At 31.7% G+C, this 21,066-nt stretch overlaps 5 protein-coding genes across 12 annotated transcripts; 3 read left to right on the forward strand and 2 right to left on the reverse strand.

The window, feature by feature from the left end:
• Positions 1-400: 400 nt before the first annotated feature.
• On the forward strand, positions 401-8,686 carry LOC128891035 (adenylate kinase isoenzyme 5). Of its 3 annotated transcripts, XM_054150182.1 has the most exons (11): positions 401-1,781; positions 4,202-4,369; positions 4,589-4,699; positions 5,251-5,393; positions 5,510-5,692; positions 6,168-6,287; positions 6,441-6,600; positions 6,674-6,942; positions 7,316-7,480; positions 7,587-7,866; positions 7,963-8,686. In XM_054150182.1, exons 1-11 carry the CDS (start codon positions 1,760-1,762, stop codon positions 8,220-8,222), a joined length of 1,881 nt encoding a protein of 626 aa, XP_054006157.1. In that variant the 5' UTR covers positions 401-1,759; the 3' UTR covers positions 8,223-8,686. The 3 variants fall into 3 exon arrangements, with proteins under 3 accessions (XP_054006157.1, XP_054006158.1, XP_054006159.1); XM_054150183.1 differs by lacking the exon at positions 6,168-6,287; XM_054150184.1 differs by lacking the exon at positions 401-1,781 and having other exon boundaries at positions 4,228-4,500.
• A 601-nt stretch (positions 8,687-9,287) lies between these two features.
• Positions 9,288-11,694, forward strand: LOC128891038 (metaxin-1). 3 transcript variants are annotated; one of them, XM_054150187.1, is made up of 6 exons: positions 9,288-9,424; positions 9,518-9,799; positions 10,119-10,369; positions 10,445-10,610; positions 10,689-11,075; positions 11,542-11,694. In XM_054150187.1, the coding sequence occupies exons 2-6, from the start codon at positions 9,722-9,724 to the stop codon at positions 11,611-11,613; spliced, it is 954 nt and encodes a 317-aa protein (XP_054006162.1). In that variant the 5' UTR covers positions 9,288-9,424; positions 9,518-9,721; the 3' UTR covers positions 11,614-11,694. The 3 variants fall into 3 exon arrangements, with proteins under 3 accessions (XP_054006162.1, XP_054006163.1, XP_054006161.1); XM_054150188.1 differs by having other exon boundaries at positions 9,324-9,799; positions 11,485-11,694; XM_054150186.1 differs by having other exon boundaries at positions 9,328-9,799.
• Positions 11,695-11,825: 131 nt separating this feature from the next.
• Positions 11,826-13,525, reverse strand: LOC128891041 (MICOS complex subunit MIC25-like). 4 transcript variants are annotated; one of them, XM_054150194.1, is made up of 3 exons: positions 13,367-13,525; positions 12,260-12,792; positions 11,826-12,098 (listed from the first exon to the last, which is right to left on the reverse strand). In XM_054150194.1, exons 2-3 carry the CDS (start codon positions 12,672-12,674, stop codon positions 11,923-11,925), a joined length of 591 nt encoding a protein of 196 aa, XP_054006169.1. In that variant the 5' UTR covers positions 12,675-12,792; positions 13,367-13,525; the 3' UTR covers positions 11,826-11,922. The 4 variants fall into 4 exon arrangements, with proteins under 4 accessions (XP_054006169.1, XP_054006167.1, XP_054006170.1 ...); XM_054150192.1 differs by lacking the exon at positions 13,367-13,525 and adding an exon at positions 13,112-13,350; XM_054150195.1 differs by lacking the exon at positions 13,367-13,525 and adding an exon at positions 13,107-13,350.
• A 408-nt stretch (positions 13,526-13,933) lies between these two features.
• LOC128891040 (elongator complex protein 6) lies at positions 13,934-20,448 on the reverse strand. Its single transcript, XM_054150191.1, has 3 exons — positions 20,404-20,448; positions 15,004-15,209; positions 13,934-14,890 (listed from the first exon to the last, which is right to left on the reverse strand). The coding sequence occupies exon 3, from the start codon at positions 14,868-14,870 to the stop codon at positions 14,058-14,060; it is 813 nt and encodes a 270-aa protein (XP_054006166.1). The 5' UTR covers positions 14,871-14,890; positions 15,004-15,209; positions 20,404-20,448; the 3' UTR covers positions 13,934-14,057.
• LOC128891039 (mitochondrial dicarboxylate carrier) lies at positions 16,086-20,227 on the forward strand. Its single transcript, XM_054150189.1, has 8 exons — positions 16,086-16,641; positions 17,390-17,540; positions 17,622-17,777; positions 17,869-18,035; positions 18,103-18,310; positions 18,379-18,459; positions 18,530-18,586; positions 18,654-20,227. Exons 2-8 carry the CDS (start codon positions 17,436-17,438, stop codon positions 18,759-18,761), a joined length of 882 nt encoding a protein of 293 aa, XP_054006164.1. The 5' UTR covers positions 16,086-16,641; positions 17,390-17,435; the 3' UTR covers positions 18,762-20,227.
• Positions 20,449-21,066: the final 618 nt, after the last annotated feature.

Here is a 21,066-nt window from a genome sequence, read left to right on the forward strand (position 1 = left end):
CATGATAATACGGGATAATACTACTTTGAACTGTTAGAAAGTGGATACGCAAATACCTACTTAATTCAATATAAAAAGATTCTTTGAGTGCCAGATAAATACTCATGAAAATATTTATGAAGTTTAACATTTGTTCTTATACAATTGGAAAGCGACTAAATGCCGTAGCTATAATCCTTAAACTATAGCAAAAATGAAGTCGACGTCTTCGTTAGTTTCCACGAAATCAGCTCGTAATGCTCTACACCTCCCTATGCAATGCTTAAAGCACAAACTTTACCGAACGTCTACTTCCATCGCGATTCATTCTTAAAAAAAAACCCTAAATATTTCACTCCCCCAAGCAGGTATAATCTTAATCCTCCCTACTTACCCTTCCCGTTTGCTAATCGTCTGGTCACGAGGAACTTGACATTGAACCTTCGTGTCACGCATGAACATTTGCATACATTATGGCTCGGAAACGTGACCATTAACTAGAATGCATGTAAAACACATGTATGGACACGGAAAAGTCGACGAAAAGATTATGTGCGCATGGGCGTCTCTATGGTGACGAGTGACTCTTGCCACGACCTCTAGTCGTTCCTATCAATCCATTACAACGTTATCATGCCGCGGCAGGTGAACCTCTGTCCACAAGAGTTCTGATTCGAAAGTTTTCCGTACAAAGTTTCCGTTGGTACATTCAAATTTTCATCGAGTAATCGCCGTCGCGATCTAGTCGGTCGATGCAACAAAAGTCACCTTGAAAAAGGATCAAGGATCTTTTATTATGTAAGTTCGCGGTGCACGATATAACGTGGTGACTCGCAAGAAAACAACCTCGACGTCTCACTTCCGCCGAAGGGAAAGCAAGTTATAGAAAATCGCACAAAGGATATAGAAATTGTTGTGCTCGCGTCATCTTCGAGTCAGAAATTCATCACGTGTACCGCGGCTCTTTTTTGAAAGGATACACCATCGATTTTTCTACGATACTCGATATTATTTTCGTGGGCAGACTTTGTCGATCCTTGTACTTTGATTACTTGGCTATCTGCTTGGAAATTCATGGGAATCTATTGCACGGCGATATGGAAGAGATTAGGATATAGAGTAGTCTAAACTTGTCCTTTGATTGAGTTGGGGTAAAATGGTGCGATGAATATCACTGAAATTTAATAAAAAGATATATATATATATATATATATCTTTTTATTAAATTACTTGAGAAATCGCTTCTGTATAGATACTCTTTGCACGTTCACCGGAAGTTGTTATTTCGCTTGTCTTGAAAAGTCCTCGTCGGTCTCAGTGCTGAAAGTGTTAAATGTGAAGCAGAATAAACGATTCGAGTAAAAGCATGTAAAAAGTGTGTACCACGTAACTTCCATGGTGTACGGTAGTTCAACTACACGCGGACGGGTGTTGCTGTTGACTTTCACGCCGAAGAACCGACGGAATCGTTCGTTGGTCACGTAATTAAGTACCAAAGTCGATCGAGCTGATTCAACGACGCGAAAGTGTGACTCGGTCCGAGAACTGCAAACGACGAGTTCGTGAGTTCGAAACGATTCGGAGGGGTAATTGAGAATCGATTTGGAAAAGTTACTACAGGAAAGTACCGCGAACAGGACTTCTAATGTGAGAAAGAAGTCATCTTGTGCGAGCCTTCGAGGAGACTTGGAGGAACGTGTCAGGGAAAGTGAATCGGTTGGCTGGAAGCATGTGAGTAAATGGCCGTGACGGAATCCCATCATCCTTCGAACGACCTACTATGGGCACCTGCCTGGACACTGGTTAGTATTTACTGAAATTAACACTTAACAATTATTAGGTTGTCCAGAAAGTTCGTGGCAATTTCTAAGAAACATTCAAAAACACGTTTGAATTTTACTATATATTTATTGAATTACATAGCTGGTATTTTGTTACACAACCTTTCCACCTTTTAAGGGATGTATGCATGTTATTTGTTTTCAACCCCTTCGATATATTCTGACCTGTACCACCTACCAAAAATCGACATGGACTTTCCGGACAACCCAATAACTACCGACTCGTTTAAAAAGAGTCTACAGCTCGCGAGAGGATTTCAATCTTCTTCTATCTTCTTTCTATCGATGATTGTTCCTGCACGTAAACAAAAAAAAAAGTTGAAAATGACGTACTCGCCGCGATCGGCGCGAAAAAAACACTTTTTGAACCATTTCAGTTTCCGACCCCTGGAGGGAGGGTGGACGGGGGGAGGGGGGGGGGTAGTTAAGGGTCAAGATGACCACCATTGTAATCGCCAGGTCAAGGGCTGATTATGATAATCAGCTCGATCGGAGGGTACCCCATTTCTTGAAACCCAACCCTAATCTAAAAAAACAAATTGCTCTGGTCTACCATGTGCTTGGATATCAAAGCAACCCACCCTTTCATCGACAAAGTTATAGTAACGATGAGAGAGAAAGATTAAAATATCGATAGATTAGTAGAAGTTACAGCATTGAACTATAGCACACGGAAAAGAAAAAATAATATTCATTCTATCGTTATTGTGAAATCAATTTTATCTCTAGAACACTGGTTACGTGTGTGCAAACAAAACACGCGTATCCACGTTTAGAGTGGTTGTTATTGTTGAGTCATCTCTTACACCGGAGGGGGTGTTTCCTTTGACAAAGCAAGGTCTGGACTATACATTAGGCGAATTATAGTTTTAATTTTTAAATTATAGTTCTGCTTCCAATAACGACACACAAGTACCGAAACTTCGATTTTTCTAGGAATTCGTTCCATAATTACGTAAGTGAACGTAGCGTCGAAAGACAGCGGAAAAGTTTGAATAAAGTTTAAATTGTTAGAGCTTGTAACTTGTAGGTCAATATTGTGTAATATATTCAACTAAACGTCGAAATAGTAATTTGAACATTTTACGAAGAACTTTAGTCCATTTATTTACCAATTATCCCCTTATTTATTTTATACGTCTTAGCTACCCTGTATTAAATTGTGTACCTGTCTATTAAAAGAAAATAAACAAATTTCAAAGTCTGGTGACTTTTTAAAATTGTGTGTCGACTTTTCACGTACCGTAAAAAATTTAATTAAGTCGTCAACGTTTTATTGAAACCAAGAACAAAAAGAGATTAAATTTTTACTTAAAAAAAAAAAAAAATAATTCATTCGTCATACTAATGCCATACTAAAATTAAGTCCAGTCCCAAGATTTGTTTCTAATTAATTGTAAGGGATAAATGCAATTTGCACGTGGACAAGTCTATTATTATTTGAAATTGTATACTTTGTAGCTGTGCCCAATTTTCTGTACAGAACTACGATCTCAAAATTAAGGTAATATTGGCGATAAAAATACTACACCCACATATACCCATATATACATTGCGACACGCAATTAGAACGGGTCGAACATCCTGTTTCCTTGAAGACAGAACACTGAATGGTAAACATTTTTTGATAGAATTATTGTAATAAAAACGTACATTCTGTAAAACAGATCGATTCCTGTATAAAAATATTTCAAAATAATAATAAAAATACTTAATACCCTCTCCACCTAACGGTACCAGCCATTCTTTTTAAATAGATCTATTCCTATATTATAAGAATTTAATGTACTTACGAATACTTTGAATAAAAATGAACAAGAGGTTCGAAGGTTTCGGACGCGCTAATATTAAGCGCTCAAATTTTGCAGAAATTTTTGTTTATGTACTTGCAAGGCATTTAAGGAGTGCGCAACATAAAAATCATTAAAAAAAGGACCACCCTTTTGGGACGAGGCAATATTTACACGTTCGAAACAAACCTATTTCCTTAAACCATTTTTGTGCATTGTTAACAGTAAAAGGAAGTATTTTTTAACGTTTATGTTAGATAGTACAATGTATATAATGAAAGCTTTGCCTCGCGTTGACATCAATAAATCAATTCGTATTATATATCCATTTTCTTATAGCCAAGTTTACTGTTATGCGCCATCCATGTTACAATTTCTTGCGATATTACAATCCTCGAAATAGATATTTAGAGCGTTACGTTCAGATGAAGCACCCTATGTAACGAAGGCTGTACTTTACGTCTACGTCAATGACAATCAATTCTTATTATATTACCACTTTCTTCTGAATCAATTTCCTATTATGTGATATCCGTGAAACGATTTCTTACGATATTAAAGCCCTCGGAATTTTCGCATTTCTGATCGCAGATCAACAAAATGGATCGCAGGTGTTCGAAGAGACTGATGCTCGAAGTGCAGGAAAATGGAGAGGAGAGGCTGGTCTCTTGGCAACACCTCCGAATGGGTATTTTCCGCAACAAAACGTCGGTCCAATTAAATTCGAAGTACCAAAAGTGCCCGTCATATTTGTCCTTGGTTCGTACCATACCGTTCGATTTTAAGGAAATCATTTCAACATAAAATTAGCAATTTTCCATAGCAATGGAAAACTTTAGGTATAGAACATTTTTTAGGGTACTGCCAATCCATTTCCTTTCTTTGTAGCAGTAATAGATTTTATAAAACGACAAAAGGTTTATTTTATATTTAAATTCTTAATCATTTATTTAATGATTTTGTATAAATATTTGTTAGGTGGTCCCGGTAGCGGCAAGGTGACACATTGCGACAATTTGATCCAAGAAAAGAAGGGCATAACACACATTAACATGATGGATCTCCTTCAACAGTACGCGCTCGGAAATGGTAAGCAAAATATGAAATAAGGGTTTTTTTTTAAACATTTATAGCAGCTTGAATAAAATAAAAAATTACATGCTTCGGGTTAATAATTGATAAATTGCTAAATTAAATTTGTTAAGTGAATATAAGGCCATGATTGATTTATTTCTCCGCGCTGGTATACTTATGCCGGATAAAGTGTGAATAGAATAAGTATACTTCTTTAGAAATGATGAGCATCAATTACCTATACAGAATGATGTTTTAATCGACTTTTCGGTTAGAACGTAGTATGACCTATTTCTGAAAACGAAAAATATTATTCATTGCCCTGCAAGTAGAGCGTAAATGAAGTAACAAAGGAAAAAGAATAAAATACAAGTTGTTACTTCGTGTAATTAATAATTATTACTTATTCATACGTTTAAAAAAAAAAACGTTAAGCAATGGTAATATTTGTATTGAAAATTATATTGTGTATCGTTCGACATCGATACAAAAGATTTTCAATTCTCCAAAAATAAACAAAAACGGTATTAATTTCTTTGCTTTCGTGTAATTAATCGCTCTGGCAGATATGCAAGATTTCGGGCAACTTAGCAGTAAGACTGTAGCGGAAGTCCTCATGCTCGAAATCAAGATGTCTCCAGGATCCAAAGTCTTTCTCGTCAGCGGATATCCACGTAATATGCGTGACGTAGTTGAATACGCCGATAAAGTAAGTTATCTGATCACTTCAACGTTGAAAGTTAAAAGTGTTTAAATATATTCTGACGTAAACGGTCTATATTGAACAGTTACGATACCGTTAGTTTACGAATGACGTACTTTCAGATAAAAATTGTAAATGGAGTGATCCTCGTGTCCTGGAGACAGGAGATCCTCGAAAGGCAAATTGACTTCGGTGCCCAGCTAGGACAAGTGGTCATCGAGCTGGCGAGAATGGAACTTTACAATTTTTATAGAAACGTTATGCCTGTCGCGGAATACTTTGATCAAAGCGGGATGTTGCTAGAGGTAAGTAAATATCTGTGTTCGCGTTGTAAAAAATAAATTAAGTACGTGGAAAATAAGTACTGCAACTCGTAACATTTTCTACGTCCTCCGAGCTATTCTTGAAAAGGCGGCTCCTTCGTGGAATAGCTGGCAACCTTGATTACTCAGTCAAATAATAGCTTATAAAGTCGTTCGCTTATGAGAACCACACCCATCTCCTATGACGAAGCTTTTCTAGAGAAATATATACTTGTACAGTGTCTCGTTACAGTGATATTGTATGCATAAAATATTACCGATTTAGTGAAAGTCATTCAGATGGAGATCGATAAACGTTTCTGAAATAAAATAGCGATGATTCGTATTTTCATCTATTTTTCGACGCCGAGTCCGTTAAAAAATCGTGAAAATACATTTCGCGAATTCGAGACTCCCGGTACCTGAAAATAGTGAATGTTACCATTATAATAAGTTGTAACATTATTGTCGATTGCAGGTAAACGGAGAAAGAAATCCAAACGATGTATACATCGATTTTCGCGAGGCAGTTTTTAAAATACTCGGACTCTCGAACGAGGTCCAAGACAAGAATGTTCCCCAAACTTTAAAAACAGAAGTACGTTATACTTTTTAAAACAGTGGTATTGTTCGCGTATTTTCGAGATAAAAGTAACGATATTTAATATATTTCAATTAACGTAAATATACGATAGGGGACGTAGTGATTTCATAATCAATAATTTACGAGCACCTGCGAAACGAATTGCAGGTAGAAATTGAAAGGAGAAAGGAGTCTGTTTCGAAATCGCCATCCAACAAAATTGTGGATGCAGAAAAAAGAACACAAGTATCTGTTACGAATGGTGTAAAGGCTACAAAAACTGCAGTTAGGCCTAGAAAGGGATTACCTCTGTTTATATGGGTTATAGGTAAGGTTTAGAAATGTATGAAAAAAAAAGTACACGAAATATTTGTATTTGGACTGTGATTTTGAATGCTCAGGTGGACCAGGAAGCAACAAAGAAAATTTATGTACTCAAGCTGTTCGCAATATGCCAGGTTGGGTCCATGTGAGCATAGGTGGACTACTCAGAACAATGGCAACGTCGAACACTATCGTCAAGGAGGCTATCGTGTCTGGAGAAATGGTCCCACAGGACATTGTAATGCAAGCGGTAGAGCAACAGGTCATTTTGAATCGTGACACGGATGGCATAATAATAGATGGCTATCCAAGGGGATTAACTCAAGTCCAAGAATTTGAAACTAAGGTAACGTGGGATAAAATAAATTGTAATATTGTCTTACAAGCGACCCAAACTGCACACTTTAAAACTCTCCAAAAGTACTAAACAATAATGGTGTAAGCTTTTTTATTAGGCCGTCCTAAAAGTTCGTGCCATTTATACTTCTGTTTCTTAAATTAATATGTGAAACATACTCTTAAGTGTCACAAGAAAAGGTAATCTGTCTCGTTTCGCAATAGTCTCTCACCTCTCTCACATAGTCATTATACCGTTACTAGAAAATTTCTGTGGTTTTTTTTATTAAATTTCGACACAGTCTTCGGCACGAACCTACGGAACGACCTAATATGTACTCTGAACGAATAATTGTATAAAGTATTAATTATTTCTACCTCAGTTTGGTCAAGAGCCACCTTTAGTGCTACTGGATTGTTCCAAGTTACAACTTGGTAGAGGAAGACTAGACGATAATGTCTCAGCATTTAAGAAAAGATTAGAACTCTTCCGTGAAGTATCATTGCCCATGTTGAAAGCACTGGATAATGAAAATCGCTTAACAATAGTAAGTATTTATAATCGAAAACCAAATTATGTCTGAAACCAAAGTAAAGTGAACTTCATTAATTGTCACAACTATGAAAAATGAAACAAAACATTTTTGAACACAGATAGATGGTGACACAGATGTACCAAGCGTACAACAAGAATTTGCTGCCGCGGTTTACCAATTGATGACTCAATCGCAACGTACAGCAAGGGAAGAGCCACGAAGTTCTAAATTATTAACGTTGCAAACAGAGAATGGCACCAGCCCTACCCAATTCGTTTCTAATAACAAATATCAAACCGTCATATCGAACGGAAATAGTAAACAATCATTTGACGATAATCCGAATATCGAGAACGCGATAAACGCTACGAAGAACATGAATGGAATTAGTCTGCAAGGTAAATAGTTTCCTTATGTAAAAAACGAAAACTTCGGAATTTTAACAAAACAAGCGTTTGTGCGACGAAATTAAAAATTCAATGTTTATTGCACAGGAGCAGTACAAATTGCCAATGGATTAAAGAATACAGCGAAACAGGCACAGAAGAATGGCGTTGCTCGTGTGCAAAATGGTATCGCAAACGGTGCTGCACACATGTTGCAAAATGGTGTAGCACATTTGACTAATAAAATCGTGCCAGATAACAATAAAATTGCACCAGCTATCCAGAATAATTTGACGAATGGCACGAAAGATGCTGTGAGGAAAATGTACAATGAAGTCGAGGGTTACCAACAGAGCTTACATATGTAACTGTTTGTCTGAACTGAAATATCGGGAATATTTCTATATGTTAATATTGTCAATATTCTATCAATAGTTATGTTGACCTAACTTTTTATAACAATATTTGCATTAAGTGTCACAAAACCGAGAAATATTGAAGCTACCTTTCAATAAAACTTATATAGCATTGTGCCTTAAAATGAACATAATTTAAATAGAACTAATAGAAGATTCAAGAAAAGCCAAACACAAAGTTACTTTTGCAGAGATAGTATAAGTACCCAGTTTAATAATAAGTGTTAAATTAGTAAAATATCGAGACAAGTGTTTAATTATACAAATTTCGAGACCAACTCTATCTGAGAGTTATCAGAATGATTTACTCGGTGCGTTTTTTTTTTTTTTTATATGTTATTTAATTCAACATTAAATTCCATCTCTCATTTGTAATAAGATTGACACAATTCAAAGAGAAGAAATTCTTTTAGAGTGTTAAACCTTTTTCCTTTTAAAATCCAGACGCGTGAAATCAAATGTATATACTATATATACATATATCATAAATGATCACTAATAGCCAAAATAAGGAGCCACATACGTAATTTTTTGTTTACTCTATAACTTTTGAATTATGTCAGTCTCTTCTCGGAGATAGCTATTTCATTATTTCTATTGTTTCAGAAAATATTTATATATTGCACTCTATTATTCGAATAATTTAATCTTGAAATAATTCAAGTTCTACGATTAGCGATTTAATTAAGGAATCATTAATAAATGTATTTCAACATAATAAAATATTAATAAAATAATTTAAATTTCCTAAAATTTAAATTTATTATCCGTTCCCACGAACGTGGCGCTGCGTGGTACAGCCAGAACCATCAGGAACAAATCACATGTGCACCCCCATGGTTCCTTCATGGAGGACAATAAAAAATAAAAATTTATTCGTTACTTTAAAATAAATTTTTCGATGTTATTTATTAATTCTTATTCCTTGTCCAAAATAAAATTTGTCCTACTCTAATAAGTTGTAGCTTGTGTGTAACTTCCATTGGAAACATTTATTCAAGACTCAGCGCCCTGCAATTCCGGCCTATCCGGCACTGTCAAAAAGCCATGTGGTTTTGTTTACCCAACTTTTCATTTTTACCAAATGAAGTATAAATTCAATTTTTTTTTTGACGGCATATCATGTTAAATTTTTCATTAACACTATCTATTCTGTATGTACATACATATATATATATATACATGCCTATATGTTTGGCTAATCTATACGAAATCTAATTAATATAAAATGAAAATTGTTTTTTAAGGTTCTCGCATATTGCTCAAACGTAAACATTAGTTAACATAGAAAATTTCAGATTGATTATCTTTTAAATTATTGTAAATCTTATATCCGATTGAAAAGTGAATTAAACTCTGTACATACATGTTATGGAGTGAAAATAGTGCTCTGTGATTTTCTATACAATTTATAAATCATAAAAGTGATCAATTTTTTAAACTTTTATGATATGGAAGTACTTGAATTAAGTGTATGGAAAGGTGATTGGGGTCTACCATCAATTGATGTAGAATGTTTACAAATTTTGGTATGTATTTTAAATAGAGGTTATGATACCTATTCGCGGTGCATGCTTTCTTTCCTAACCAATCAATGCCATGAAAACAAAATTAACGAATGAAATGTATTTATACATTCCACACACGATAGTTTTCAATAACAAAATTTCTTTTTGTTCATATTTTTATCACGACCAAACTTTATTTTAGTTACTTTTTATATAAATGAACTAAATAATAAAGCAAAAATCTTAACTCATGTTCCATAATAAAAATGTTTTTATACATATTCATGGAAAAACTTGAAATTTTACAATATCTTGCAATTTATGATGTTAATAATTTCAGGTCTATGCTAAATTTAATGGTATATCTTTAAAAGTAAATACTTCTGGCAATCCATTTAATGCACTTAATGGTCGATTACCTGTATTGAAAAGTAGTAGTGGCACTTTTGATACAGTTAAAGAAATAGTACAATATTTTAGAGAAAAAAATTATAACACAGAATCTGAATTAACTGAAAAAGAATGTGCAATAGTTGTTGCTTATGATGTAATGTTAAAAGAGAAACTACTTCCTGCTATAAAATTTATTTGGTACGTATATTTTTTAATTTCATTTCAAAAGTGATGCAAAATAAAGTAGCTAATACGAAATATTTATATTTTTAGGTGGTTAGATAAAAAAAATTTAGATGAATTGATAAGGCCCTGGTATTGCAAAGCACTGCCATTTCCATTAAATTTCTATTATCCAGGAAAGTTTGAACGACAAACTCGAGAAATGTTTGACACTTTATATCCTAATGAAGACAGTGTGGATGCCATAGAAAATCAGGTAACAACTGCTAATATTTGTTTTTCAAACATAATTGTTAGGTAATATTTACTAATGATCATTTATGTACATGTTCAGGTATATTCGGAAGCACAAAAGTGTTTGACATTGTTATCTACAAGACTTGGAGATTTAGAATACTTTTTTGGTGAAAAACCTACTATACTCGATGCCATCATATATTCCTATTTGGCATTGCTACTTAAAGTTCCTTTGCCAAATCCAGCATTACAAAATCATCTAAAAGCCTGCACAAATTTAGTCAAATATGTATCGCGAATATCACAACGATACTTTGAATACGAATATCACAATTATGAACAACGTAAGGCTGAGGAGAATTCACAAAAAATGAAGAGTGATTCAGAAAATGATGTTCCTAATAAAAGGTGGAATCAATTTCTTGCTGGAATTTTTGCTACTTTAGCAATGGTAGGATATGCGATTTCAACTGGAATAGTGGAGGTAAATCTTGCAGATTAAATAAAATACTAATTAAATCAATGCTGTCTACGAGTGTAATCCTTTACGTACCTTTGTCCCTTTTGACGTCACGTCAACGCATTTGTATGAATCAGGCACACATACTAAAGAAAGAAAACGTCCAAAAGCTCTATGGAGCATATGCTGGACAGCACTGGTTTAGGTAGTAATGATTCTTTTATATAGAATATTTATAATTTGTTTGGTCGAACTTATCTAACTTAATTAATCTTATAAACCATCCTTACCATCCAAGACTAACAAAGGGTTTGAATCAGTATGAGAAATATTTTGTATAGCACACAGAAGTTGTGCAACTGATGTAAAATTCCGAACGTCACATTTTCAAGGCCGTTATTTTGTTAACATTTTTGTATGTTGTTTATTCTAGAAGTGATGGTAACCACGTTCATTGGGATTAAAATAAGCTTGGAATTTTTTATTTCAGAGGACAAAAAAAGGCCGACATAGTGCTGTTGTTGACTCTAAAATGTTAGAACATGACATACACGAACGTTAATAACTTGTAAAATATTAATAACAGCTTATGTCAAAATTTATGCATTTAGGTAAAATGTTAATAAATTTACGAAAAATGCCACTGTGTAGTGTTATTCGTTTCTTCAAAATAAATCCCCACAGATGACCTTAACCCTTTTGATTCATTACGATTTTTTTCTAATAGAAATAATTTGTGTTAGTAATATGAACATAACAAAATAAGTACTCGCCTTTTAAAATATTACATAATTTATTGTCGATGACTAACAATTTTGTTATTAAATAACTTTAACTTTCATAATAATTTTAACTACTATATTGAAAAATATTAAGAGCGTGCTGCAATTACACGGGCACGACGTTGATCCACGCAATTAGAAAATTCTTTGACTAGATTAGAGCACATCAGAATTTCTTTAGGATACTCTTGGTAACACTTGAGTACTTTTGTAGTATTCTCTAAACATGGTTGTATGGCATCTTGAACATTCACATTCTTTTGATCTGTAAACACAGTATCAAGAGAACTAATGTATATAACTTATATTACTTTGTAATACAGAACAAGGTTATTAAAAATAAAAATCATTAGAAATAATTGTAAGTATAAAACAAATGCAAACAATATTATCTTTATAAGAGTATGCCATTAATTTTATGCATACCATTTACATATAATTCTTCAGTAGCCTTTTTATATTCTTGATCCATAATATTATTAATTTTTAAGTGATTCTTTTCCAAATTTTTTAAACGATTTTGCCAATATTGATCTTGACTATGAAGTTCGTGTTCTTTCTGTTGCTGTATTTCAAGAGCAGATAATGTTAATTGTGGATAATGATATACAGGATATCCAGAAGTCAATGGTACATTGCTGCTTTCAGATGGCTTTGAAGATACAACTGTTGATTGTGTATAAGTAGTAGGTCTTACTTCATCACGTTTTGTTTCTGAACCAGAACTTGTTTCTTTGGCTCTTTGAGTCAATCGTTGTACAACTGCATTCGATACCTTAATAACATCTATTTCTTCATCGTTATCAATTGTAAGCTTACGAGCACTTTGACCAGCTCCCATTTCAATAATTTTTATTTGTTGTTGGAAAATTCAAATTTTTTATATTTTGAAAATCGAGTACCTCACGAAGTGTAAATTTATTAAATATCAATAGTTAAGTATATATAAAGTAGTTAGCCTGAAAGGATATATAAAATTGTCGTGGAACACATTATACATTTATAGCATAACTATTATACATTATATACTTATTATAATAATATAAATATTATGTATAAATATTCACTACGAAATTATCCTCACGAATAAATTTAATCAAACTACATTTTATAAATATTTCGATCATTCACGTCAAAACTTAATGTTACGAAACTATGGTTATGTTCTAAAAACATAGGTTTAATATAACAAGCATATTCCTGCCACTTATATTTTGATGAATTCAAGAGTACATTTCTTACTTCTAGCAGGACGATTGCCAATAATCTTTACCTGACCTTATTCGTATTGACGTAATTCTTTATCATGAAAGCAAATACATTTTCATGTGTTTTTCTCGTTGTTTACAAATTTCAAAAAAATCATACGTATGCTCAAACTCCTTTATGGTATTTTATTAGTAGATATTAATGAAAAAATGGCACTGATTTGTTACACACATGAATTTGTATATACATTGTATTGCACATACCGCCGAGCTATGCTTTTTGATACATAACCTGTTCGTTATTATTTAAACTATTTTTACTCACCAATGGCGTTCTTTTGTACAACCTCTGCCAAAAGTTCATACCGGTTCGTGCAATTTTCGGGGAAATTAACTAGCAAGAGACCTTCTCCTTCTCCTTGAAGGACGCGCGCATCGCACACAACATATGTGTACGCCGTCGTGCCTCGTGCCACAAACTGGTAACCTTACAGAGACGAAACTCTGCGTTTATCGGGTCTCACGCCCGAGTACGCATGCGCCTTTGAAAGAGGGAAAATACTATCTGGTTCAAACACATTTTCATCATTAGAAAATTTTACTATCGACTACGACGTTTAAAAACGTTTATGTTTAGAATTTTATACAAAATGCGGGTTATCATATATATGTAAATATTCACGTTGAAAAAAAAACATGACTTTAACAACTTGCATGTTGTTAAGATTACTATAATAACTAAACAATGACAGATAAATGTTCATTAAACTGTTCATAAAACTTTGAAGGTAGAGATAAAACGACAGTATTATAATCTACCGATTAGAAAAGTAATAAAACTCATGCAATGTATATAACATGAAAGTGTGAAAAAATAACCATTTTTTGTGCATAATTGAAAAAATATTTTATTTGAATTTTTATATGTAAATGCATATAATATACACGCACGCACGAACACATATGTATAAATGTACATAATGATATAATTGTAAATAAATTTTAGAAACTTTATTCTATACCAACATGGCTAATGTACCAGGTGTATAAATTTTTACTTGACGATCTGATAATTTGTAAATGTACCTTACTATCTCTGACCAATTATATTTTCTTCTGATATTATCTATTCTCCAATTCACCGTTATTTTTCCAGACGCGTCACTTGAATATCCTGTTTCAAAAGGTTCAACCATAACAAATAAGTGTGCCATATGTTTCAGACTATGTACAAATGTATTGAGAATACAACTATGCAATTCGCGTTCGTATGTATGAATTACAAGGCAAAGTTGAGATACATTGTTAAATTCAACCAGTGATCTTAAATATCTAACATAATACATGGTGTCTTTCAAACTGAATCCTAAGTTGTATAGATGACTTAAATCATCAATTACAATAATTACAGGATTATCATGTTTTGTCATTTCAAGATATGCATTTTTAATAACAGTAAGCAAATTGAGGATTATATTGTCCTTGTTATCAAATGACGGTTTGGTAACAGGTACATTTAACTTATTTGTTGTATTTCCATCTATGCATTGCATAATGGTTGCAATTACTTTCATTGGCTCTACAATTTTAACCTTACCTTCTTCTCTTAATATTGTAAGGTTATAGCCAAATTTCATACTTACATTATGATAATGGTTAAAAGTATTATGAAAAAGTACAAAACAGATACCATAATTCTTTTTCAACGCATCAAAAATAATTGAATTTAATAAGAAGCTTGCATTGATGTCGTGACGTTCTTCGATTAAAATTATTTTTCCACCCATATTTACCTTGTCGATACCAAGCATATCGGATACTGACTCCATTGTGCGATCAACAATTTGCACTAAACGAAAGAAAGTACACAATTGAAAATAAATGTTTTTATTTAAAGAATTTGTGTAGTATACATTGTTCAAAAACAAAAAGATTAGGACTTTTATTCTTTAGTTTACGTACCTTTTGTTATATATTTTCACATCTATCATAAGTAACCAAATTAAACTGGATATCTGCAACTATCAGTTTTATCGAAACTTGTGTTTTAATATATAAAACGTGATTCCTCCTTTAAAATTCGGTACGTGTATACAGGTATACAAGATGAGGTTAGAAACTTCATTCTAACCTTATTGATTGTATAATACCGGCATTAACCGCGCGACCTTTGAATAACGATTACGTTTACGTTAAAATTATACATAAGTATTCGAATGTAAGTCATGTGTGTTATTGCTTTTTTTATTTTTTCTACTTCATGGTCATCTTCAATTGTTTTTTTTTTTTTAAACAAATGTATGTTACACTTTATCGCGTTAATTTGTTTTGTTTTTCAATTGTCAAAAACTATTAAAAGGATGCTTTAATTCTCCGGGCAATATTAAAAGTAACAGAGAAATACCAATATATCATACATATACAAATCATATTGTGCATATGCAATTATATTGTACATAAAAAATTAAATATGACTCGAAATTTTTAAAAATTACAATCGATAAAGAGTATTAAAATAGTGCGTATATTATACAGCTTCCCTTATATTATGTAATATTTATGTCAGTTTTCGTAAAAATCAATGTTTACAACAATACTGTCCAATGTCCAACTTCCCCCACTCTATTTCCGTTACAACAGTATAGAAACAGTGGGTTGATATCGCATTACGTTATCACACGCCCCATTAAAAAATAGAAGGGACAAGTAGAGTGGGATAAAGAACCCCACCATTTACCGCTACTTTACATAGTAATTAGAGCAATGTTGCTCTAATTACATAACCACCCTAACAAAAAATGTAATATTACATAATACTGAATCATCGACAAATAATTTCGTTTGGGTATTATTATTTATATTATTCAATTGGTAATTGAATTGTAATATCTAACTATTATTTGAATAAAATGTCGAACTATTATTGCTTGGGAATTGTTCTTTTTTTTACACATTGAAAAAATTTGAAAAAGTTATATAGTAATTCGAAGCTAAACCACAGCTAAAAGATAAATTTAAAATGTTTAATAAAGTTAATACAATTTAAGTAATCAAATAATGTAAGCACTTTGGTTAAAATATTTTTAGAAAGTAGGAGGGTACAATCCACAGTATAATGACATAAAGTGATATTATTTATAATTTCTTTTAGTGTAAACAGAAATAGGAAATTGTTAGTGCGCAAGATTTTAACAGGGAAAATGTGTAAATATATATATAATTATGTTGCATAATTTGAATGAGATACAATTTTGGAAATTTTCTTTTTCGTTTTAAAATATTTCATTGATACAGTAAAATTTCGTCGAAAAACGATGAAATGTGTTCCTTATAGTTTTCGAGTGACCTTGCATATTATCGCTATTTCACGAAAAAAATATGAGCTAAATGCAATCAATTTCGAATCCAACTATAAAAATATAGTTTTAGCCTTGATAGAAAGAGGTGGTATTACACGTGGCTATCAGCTGATGCGTGCGCGTTCGTCGAGTTTCTAGGGTCAGTAATGTGATGAATTTCATCAGACGAAGTTCAGTTTTTTTACTGGCATGCTTAAAAACCAACAATGATCTAAAAATCCGATCGGCACCACGACATACAGTAAGTTTTGATTTTCCTAATATATCTCTATCTCCGTGCCATTTATTTTGTTACGTTTACGAATGATGTTTTTTACTTACTATTAATTGTAAAACTAAAAATTGTAACGTGCTTTTATTCTAACTTAACCCTTGTCTCGTTTGAATAAAAAATGAATCATTCCTTTAATTAAATATGTATTACATGGTAAACATGGTAGTCTCCTTAATTGGCAATTCTTTGGAATCGATATAATTACATAAAATTGTATACATGTCGCGTATATAAGCGATAGATAGATCTTATCCGACCACTAAAAAAAAAAAAGAAAAATATAGTTAATGCTTAACATTGTAAATCATGAAGGGGTCACTTGTATATATCTATGTACGCAATAATTATATCTGTTACTTATATCTTTAGTTTTGATAAGTATGCCAGAAAATTATCTATTGGATTTATTAAAGAGAAGAATATAAGTCCCAAGAATTTAACAAGTTTGAACATTTTTGTTAATAAATAAATAATTAATTAATTAAAATAATGTATTGCGTTTAAGATAATTCTAGATTTTATTGTCTACTTTTAATTTCAATTGCTTCATTTAAGAAATCCCCAAGTCTTATCTTTTATTCATGTTTTTAACATATTTTGTATATATTTTGTTTATATTTACACTACTATCTTAGCCATATAAGAAAAAGTAAGTTCATTAAATATATTGCATTTTATATGATTTGTATATTTAAAATATAAATTTGACTTGTAGCTACTTAAGCATGCTACCCTTAATTTCTCCTATGAAGACATAACACATGGAAAAAATGGCAGATGAAACAAAAAAATTGTCACGTTGGTATTTTGGGGGCCTTTCGTCTGCAGGTGCTGCTTGTGTTACCCATCCTCTGGATTTGTTAAAGGTATTTTTGTTACTGTATCCTACTATACATATTCGAGTTACTAATCCAAATTTGTATTAATAAATGAAAATAAATTTACAGGTTCATTTACAAACTCAGCAAGAAGGGAAAATATCTGTACTACGATTAACAACATCTATAATACAAAAACAAGGAATTACAGCTTTATACAATGGACTTAGTGCTTCTTTACTTCGTCAGTTGACATACTCTACAATGCGATTTGGTGCATACGAAGTACATCTAATCTTTTTAGTTTATGATTAATAAATTTGAGGAAGTTTGTATTTTATTATACATATATTTTGAATACATTATACCCATATAGGTAGGTAAACAAACATTTGAAAAACCTGGACATTCATTACTATTTACTCAAAAGTTACTACTGGCTGGACTCTCAGGAGCAGCTGGTGGTGTTATTGGTACACCAGGAGATGTGATTAATGTACGCATGCAAAATGATATAAAACTTCCAGCAGAACTAAGACGAAAGTAAGAAAGTACTTATTTATATTAATTTTATTTTATTTTTGTTAGTTAACATTGAATGTTATTGTAGTTACAAGCATGCTCTAGATGGAATAGTATGCATAATTCAACAAGAAGGTGTAACTAAATTGTTTAGTGGATGTTCTACTGCAACATTAAGAGCTGCATTAATGACTATTGGACAATTGAGTTTTTATGACCAAATTAAAATTATGTTGCTACAAAGTGGTCACTTTAAAGATAATCCTGCTACTCATGTATTATCAAGCGTATGCGCAGTAAGTATATTAAAAGGAAATCTTCCAAAATGTACCAGATTCTATTAATAATACTTGTACAATCCAAGGGCGCTATAGCTACAACTCTAACACAACCATTAGATGTTTTGAAAACACGTGCAATGAATGCTAAACCTGGAGAATTCAAGGTAACTTCCGTATCTATAAATGTGATAAAAAATGATTCATTTTACATCCAATAATTTTTTTCTTTTGTAGGGTCTAATGGATTTATTTGTTTACACTGCTAAGCTTGGTCCATTGGCATTTTTTAAAGTAAGTTGATTAATTAATTATTTATTATAGTTATTTCAAGAAGCTATTAATCTCTATCTTATTTCAGGGTTATGTACCTGCATTTATTAGACTAGCCCCACACACCATCCTAACATTTGTATTTTTGGAACAACTGAGATCTAATTTTGGAGTGTATCCTTCTAAAAGCTCATAGTAAACCTCAACCAATTTCCTAGGACATAAATTAAAACACGCACGCGTGCCCACGCACATACACATATTGGGCTACCAAGGTATTTGAATGCTTTCAACTAAAAACTATAATGAACAAAGTGAAGATTTTAAACTATTGTTATGGCTATATAATTACTTCGTATTATAGACACAATTAGCAAGATAATATTAGCAGAATTCGAAGTTCTGGTAACTCATGTGTAGGAATTATGAAGTATTCATTTTAAGTATTTATACGTTCGAAGAAAAAATGAGCAGATAGCGTGGACAGTTATGTTAAACATTAGTAAAAATTTAAGATTAAATCAAGTTAAAACTTAATACTAATGGCAGTTCGTCGAAATATTAAACAGTCTAATACATTAATAACATTTATTTGAATATTTCTACAATATTTGCTAATATAATCTTGATAATTGTGTCTAATTATAGGCATAGTACATATTTTTTAAGTGCCAGTAAATCTGCACATTTTGTTTGTTACATTGTTTCACCATCCACTGTTTATAGTGTTGCATATTAGTATTTTCAAAAAGTGTACCAGATACACTGGCACAAATGTTGAATAGTACTATATATTTATTTAAACTATTGTGAAAATATTGTATCTATACTGTTTACAATTTATCATTCTTTAAGGAGTGGTGTACAAACGTATATTTTTAAACGTATTTAACAAAAGAGAAAGATATATTTGTTATTATTAAAATAAGGTATTTTTCATGGTAAATCAGGCAATTATTCAATCTTTGGTTAGAACATGTTGCGTAACACGGATACAAGCGCTTTCAATAAACGTTTAACGAGGTCATGATCAAATACATAAAAAGTTAATGATAATACTATCATGCTTAGAAAAAGAACATTGGTATATAAGTAAGGTAGTTTACTTCACTTATATACTAATGTATTTTCTCTAAATATAATATAGTCTTATCATTAATTTGTTATACAATTTTTTTGTATATTTATTTGTGTATTCAATGATGATCTGCTTAATAATTGAAAACATGTATATCCATATTGTGCAACAGGTTCCAATTACCATTTAAAATATCTTACTCTATTCTTATTACCTTCATAAGTAGATAGTGATCAAATTGATAACAGTATGAGAACTATCAAGATAATATTTATAGTTACTGTCTGTTTTTCTGTTAAGCACAAAGTATTTTTTAAGCAAGATAATACATTCCATGAAAATATTCCTATACTTGTGTTTTGACACGTATACAACATTATACATTCATGTTTTATTGAATGATATTAAAACAAATATTGTTTATATAACAATATACTCTTTTTACAATTACTAATGAAAGAACTTTGATGATAATATATGGAAAAAAATATTTTATGCTGACTCTATATATTGTAAATTAAATTATTTTGTAATAAACATTATACATGATTTGCCAAAATAAATTTAAATTGCAATTACAATACTATTTTTTAATTTTTCCCGATATGATAACATAACAATTAATTTGTTTAAATATATAGAAATCTTGTTAGTTATAAATGGTAACACATTATGATACACTTAACATGTTCACAGTTTTGTAGTGTGACAATTATTTAAAGAGAGGGATAATAATATTTTTATTCTTTACTTTACATACCCTTTGTCATATTTTTTCACATCTAAGACAATCGCCCAAATTGAACTGGATAACCGCAACAATCAGTTATTCCGAAACTTATACTGTAATATATACTTATACTTATATAAAACGTGATTCCTCCTTTAAAATTGAATACGTGTTTACATAAGATGAGGTTAGAAACGTAATTCTAATCTTAACGATTGCACAATATCGGGATTAACAGCGCGATCTTTGAATAAACATTAGATTTGGATTGAAATATAAAATATACGATATTTGTATAATGTATATGTTACGGTGAATGTAATACATGCGGTGTTTATGCATAATCTACACTAAAGTTGGTAAATGTGATAAATTATGGAACATTTATCAAATTGACCGGCGATTTTATATAATCCTGAACTCGTTGATAATATGGGGAATGATGCTGCCTACACCGAACTACTGCCATCTAGCGGATGATATGTCAATTATTTCCCGACAAACTAGGACAGTCTGCCAAAAAATGGCGCCACATTTTTTCGATATTTTTATTTATTTAAAAAATTTAACGTCAGTCAATGATTAGTGTACAAATCACCTAATACGCATAATTTGATTCTTCTGTCTTCATTCGCTAAACGTTCTTCTAAAGGTTAAAACATATTTTCCGTATTTCTCTTTGGGAATATATAC

This window comes from Hylaeus anthracinus, unplaced genomic scaffold (assembly GCF_026225885.1).
Source record: "Hylaeus anthracinus isolate JK02 unplaced genomic scaffold, UHH_iyHylAnth1.0_haploid 12001, whole genome shotgun sequence".
NCBI classification, from domain to species: domain Eukaryota; kingdom Metazoa; phylum Arthropoda; class Insecta; order Hymenoptera; family Colletidae; genus Hylaeus; species Hylaeus anthracinus.

What these genes read in the sequence shown, in the direction of transcription:
- LOC128891035 (XM_054150182.1), top strand. Translation starts at nt 1,760, where the DNA reads ATGGGCACCTGCCTGGACACTG. An exon ending in TCTGTTTATATGGGTTATAG is followed by an intron (nt 6,601 to 6,673) that starts GTAAGGTTTAGA and finishes TTGAATGCTCAG; the next exon opens with GTGGACCAGGAAGCAACAAA. An exon ending in ATGAAAATCGCTTAACAATA is followed by an intron (nt 7,481 to 7,586) that starts GTAAGTATTTAT and finishes TTTTGAACACAG; the next exon opens with ATAGATGGTGACACAGATGT.
- LOC128891038 (XM_054150187.1), top strand. Translation starts at nt 9,722, where the DNA reads ATGGAAGTACTTGAATTAAGTGTATGGAAAGGTGATTGGGGTCTACCA. An exon ending in TGGATGCCATAGAAAATCAG is followed by an intron (nt 10,611 to 10,688) that starts GTAACAACTGCT and finishes GTACATGTTCAG; the next exon opens with GTATATTCGGAAGCACAAAA. An exon ending in TTTCAACTGGAATAGTGGAG is followed by an intron (nt 11,076 to 11,541) that starts GTAAATCTTGCA and finishes TTTTTATTTCAG; the next exon opens with AGGACAAAAAAAGGCCGACA.
- LOC128891041 (XM_054150194.1), bottom strand. Translation starts at nt 12,674, where the DNA reads ATGGGAGCTGGTCAAAGTGCTCGTAAGCTTACAATTGATAACGATGAA. An exon ending in TGAAGAATTATATGTAAATG is followed by an intron (nt 12,099 to 12,259) that starts GTATGCATAAAA and finishes CTGTGTTTACAG; the next exon opens with ATCAAAAGAATGTGAATGTT.
- LOC128891040 (XM_054150191.1), bottom strand. Translation starts at nt 14,870, where the DNA reads ATGGAGTCAGTATCCGATATGCTTGGTATCGACAAGGTAAATATGGGT.
- LOC128891039 (XM_054150189.1), top strand. Translation starts at nt 17,436, where the DNA reads ATGGAAAAAATGGCAGATGAAACAAAAAAATTGTCACGTTGGTATTTT. An exon ending in ATCCTCTGGATTTGTTAAAG is followed by an intron (nt 17,541 to 17,621) that starts GTATTTTTGTTA and finishes ATAAATTTACAG; the next exon opens with GTTCATTTACAAACTCAGCA. An exon ending in TATTATCAAGCGTATGCGCA is followed by an intron (nt 18,311 to 18,378) that starts GTAAGTATATTA and finishes GTACAATCCAAG; the next exon opens with GGCGCTATAGCTACAACTCT.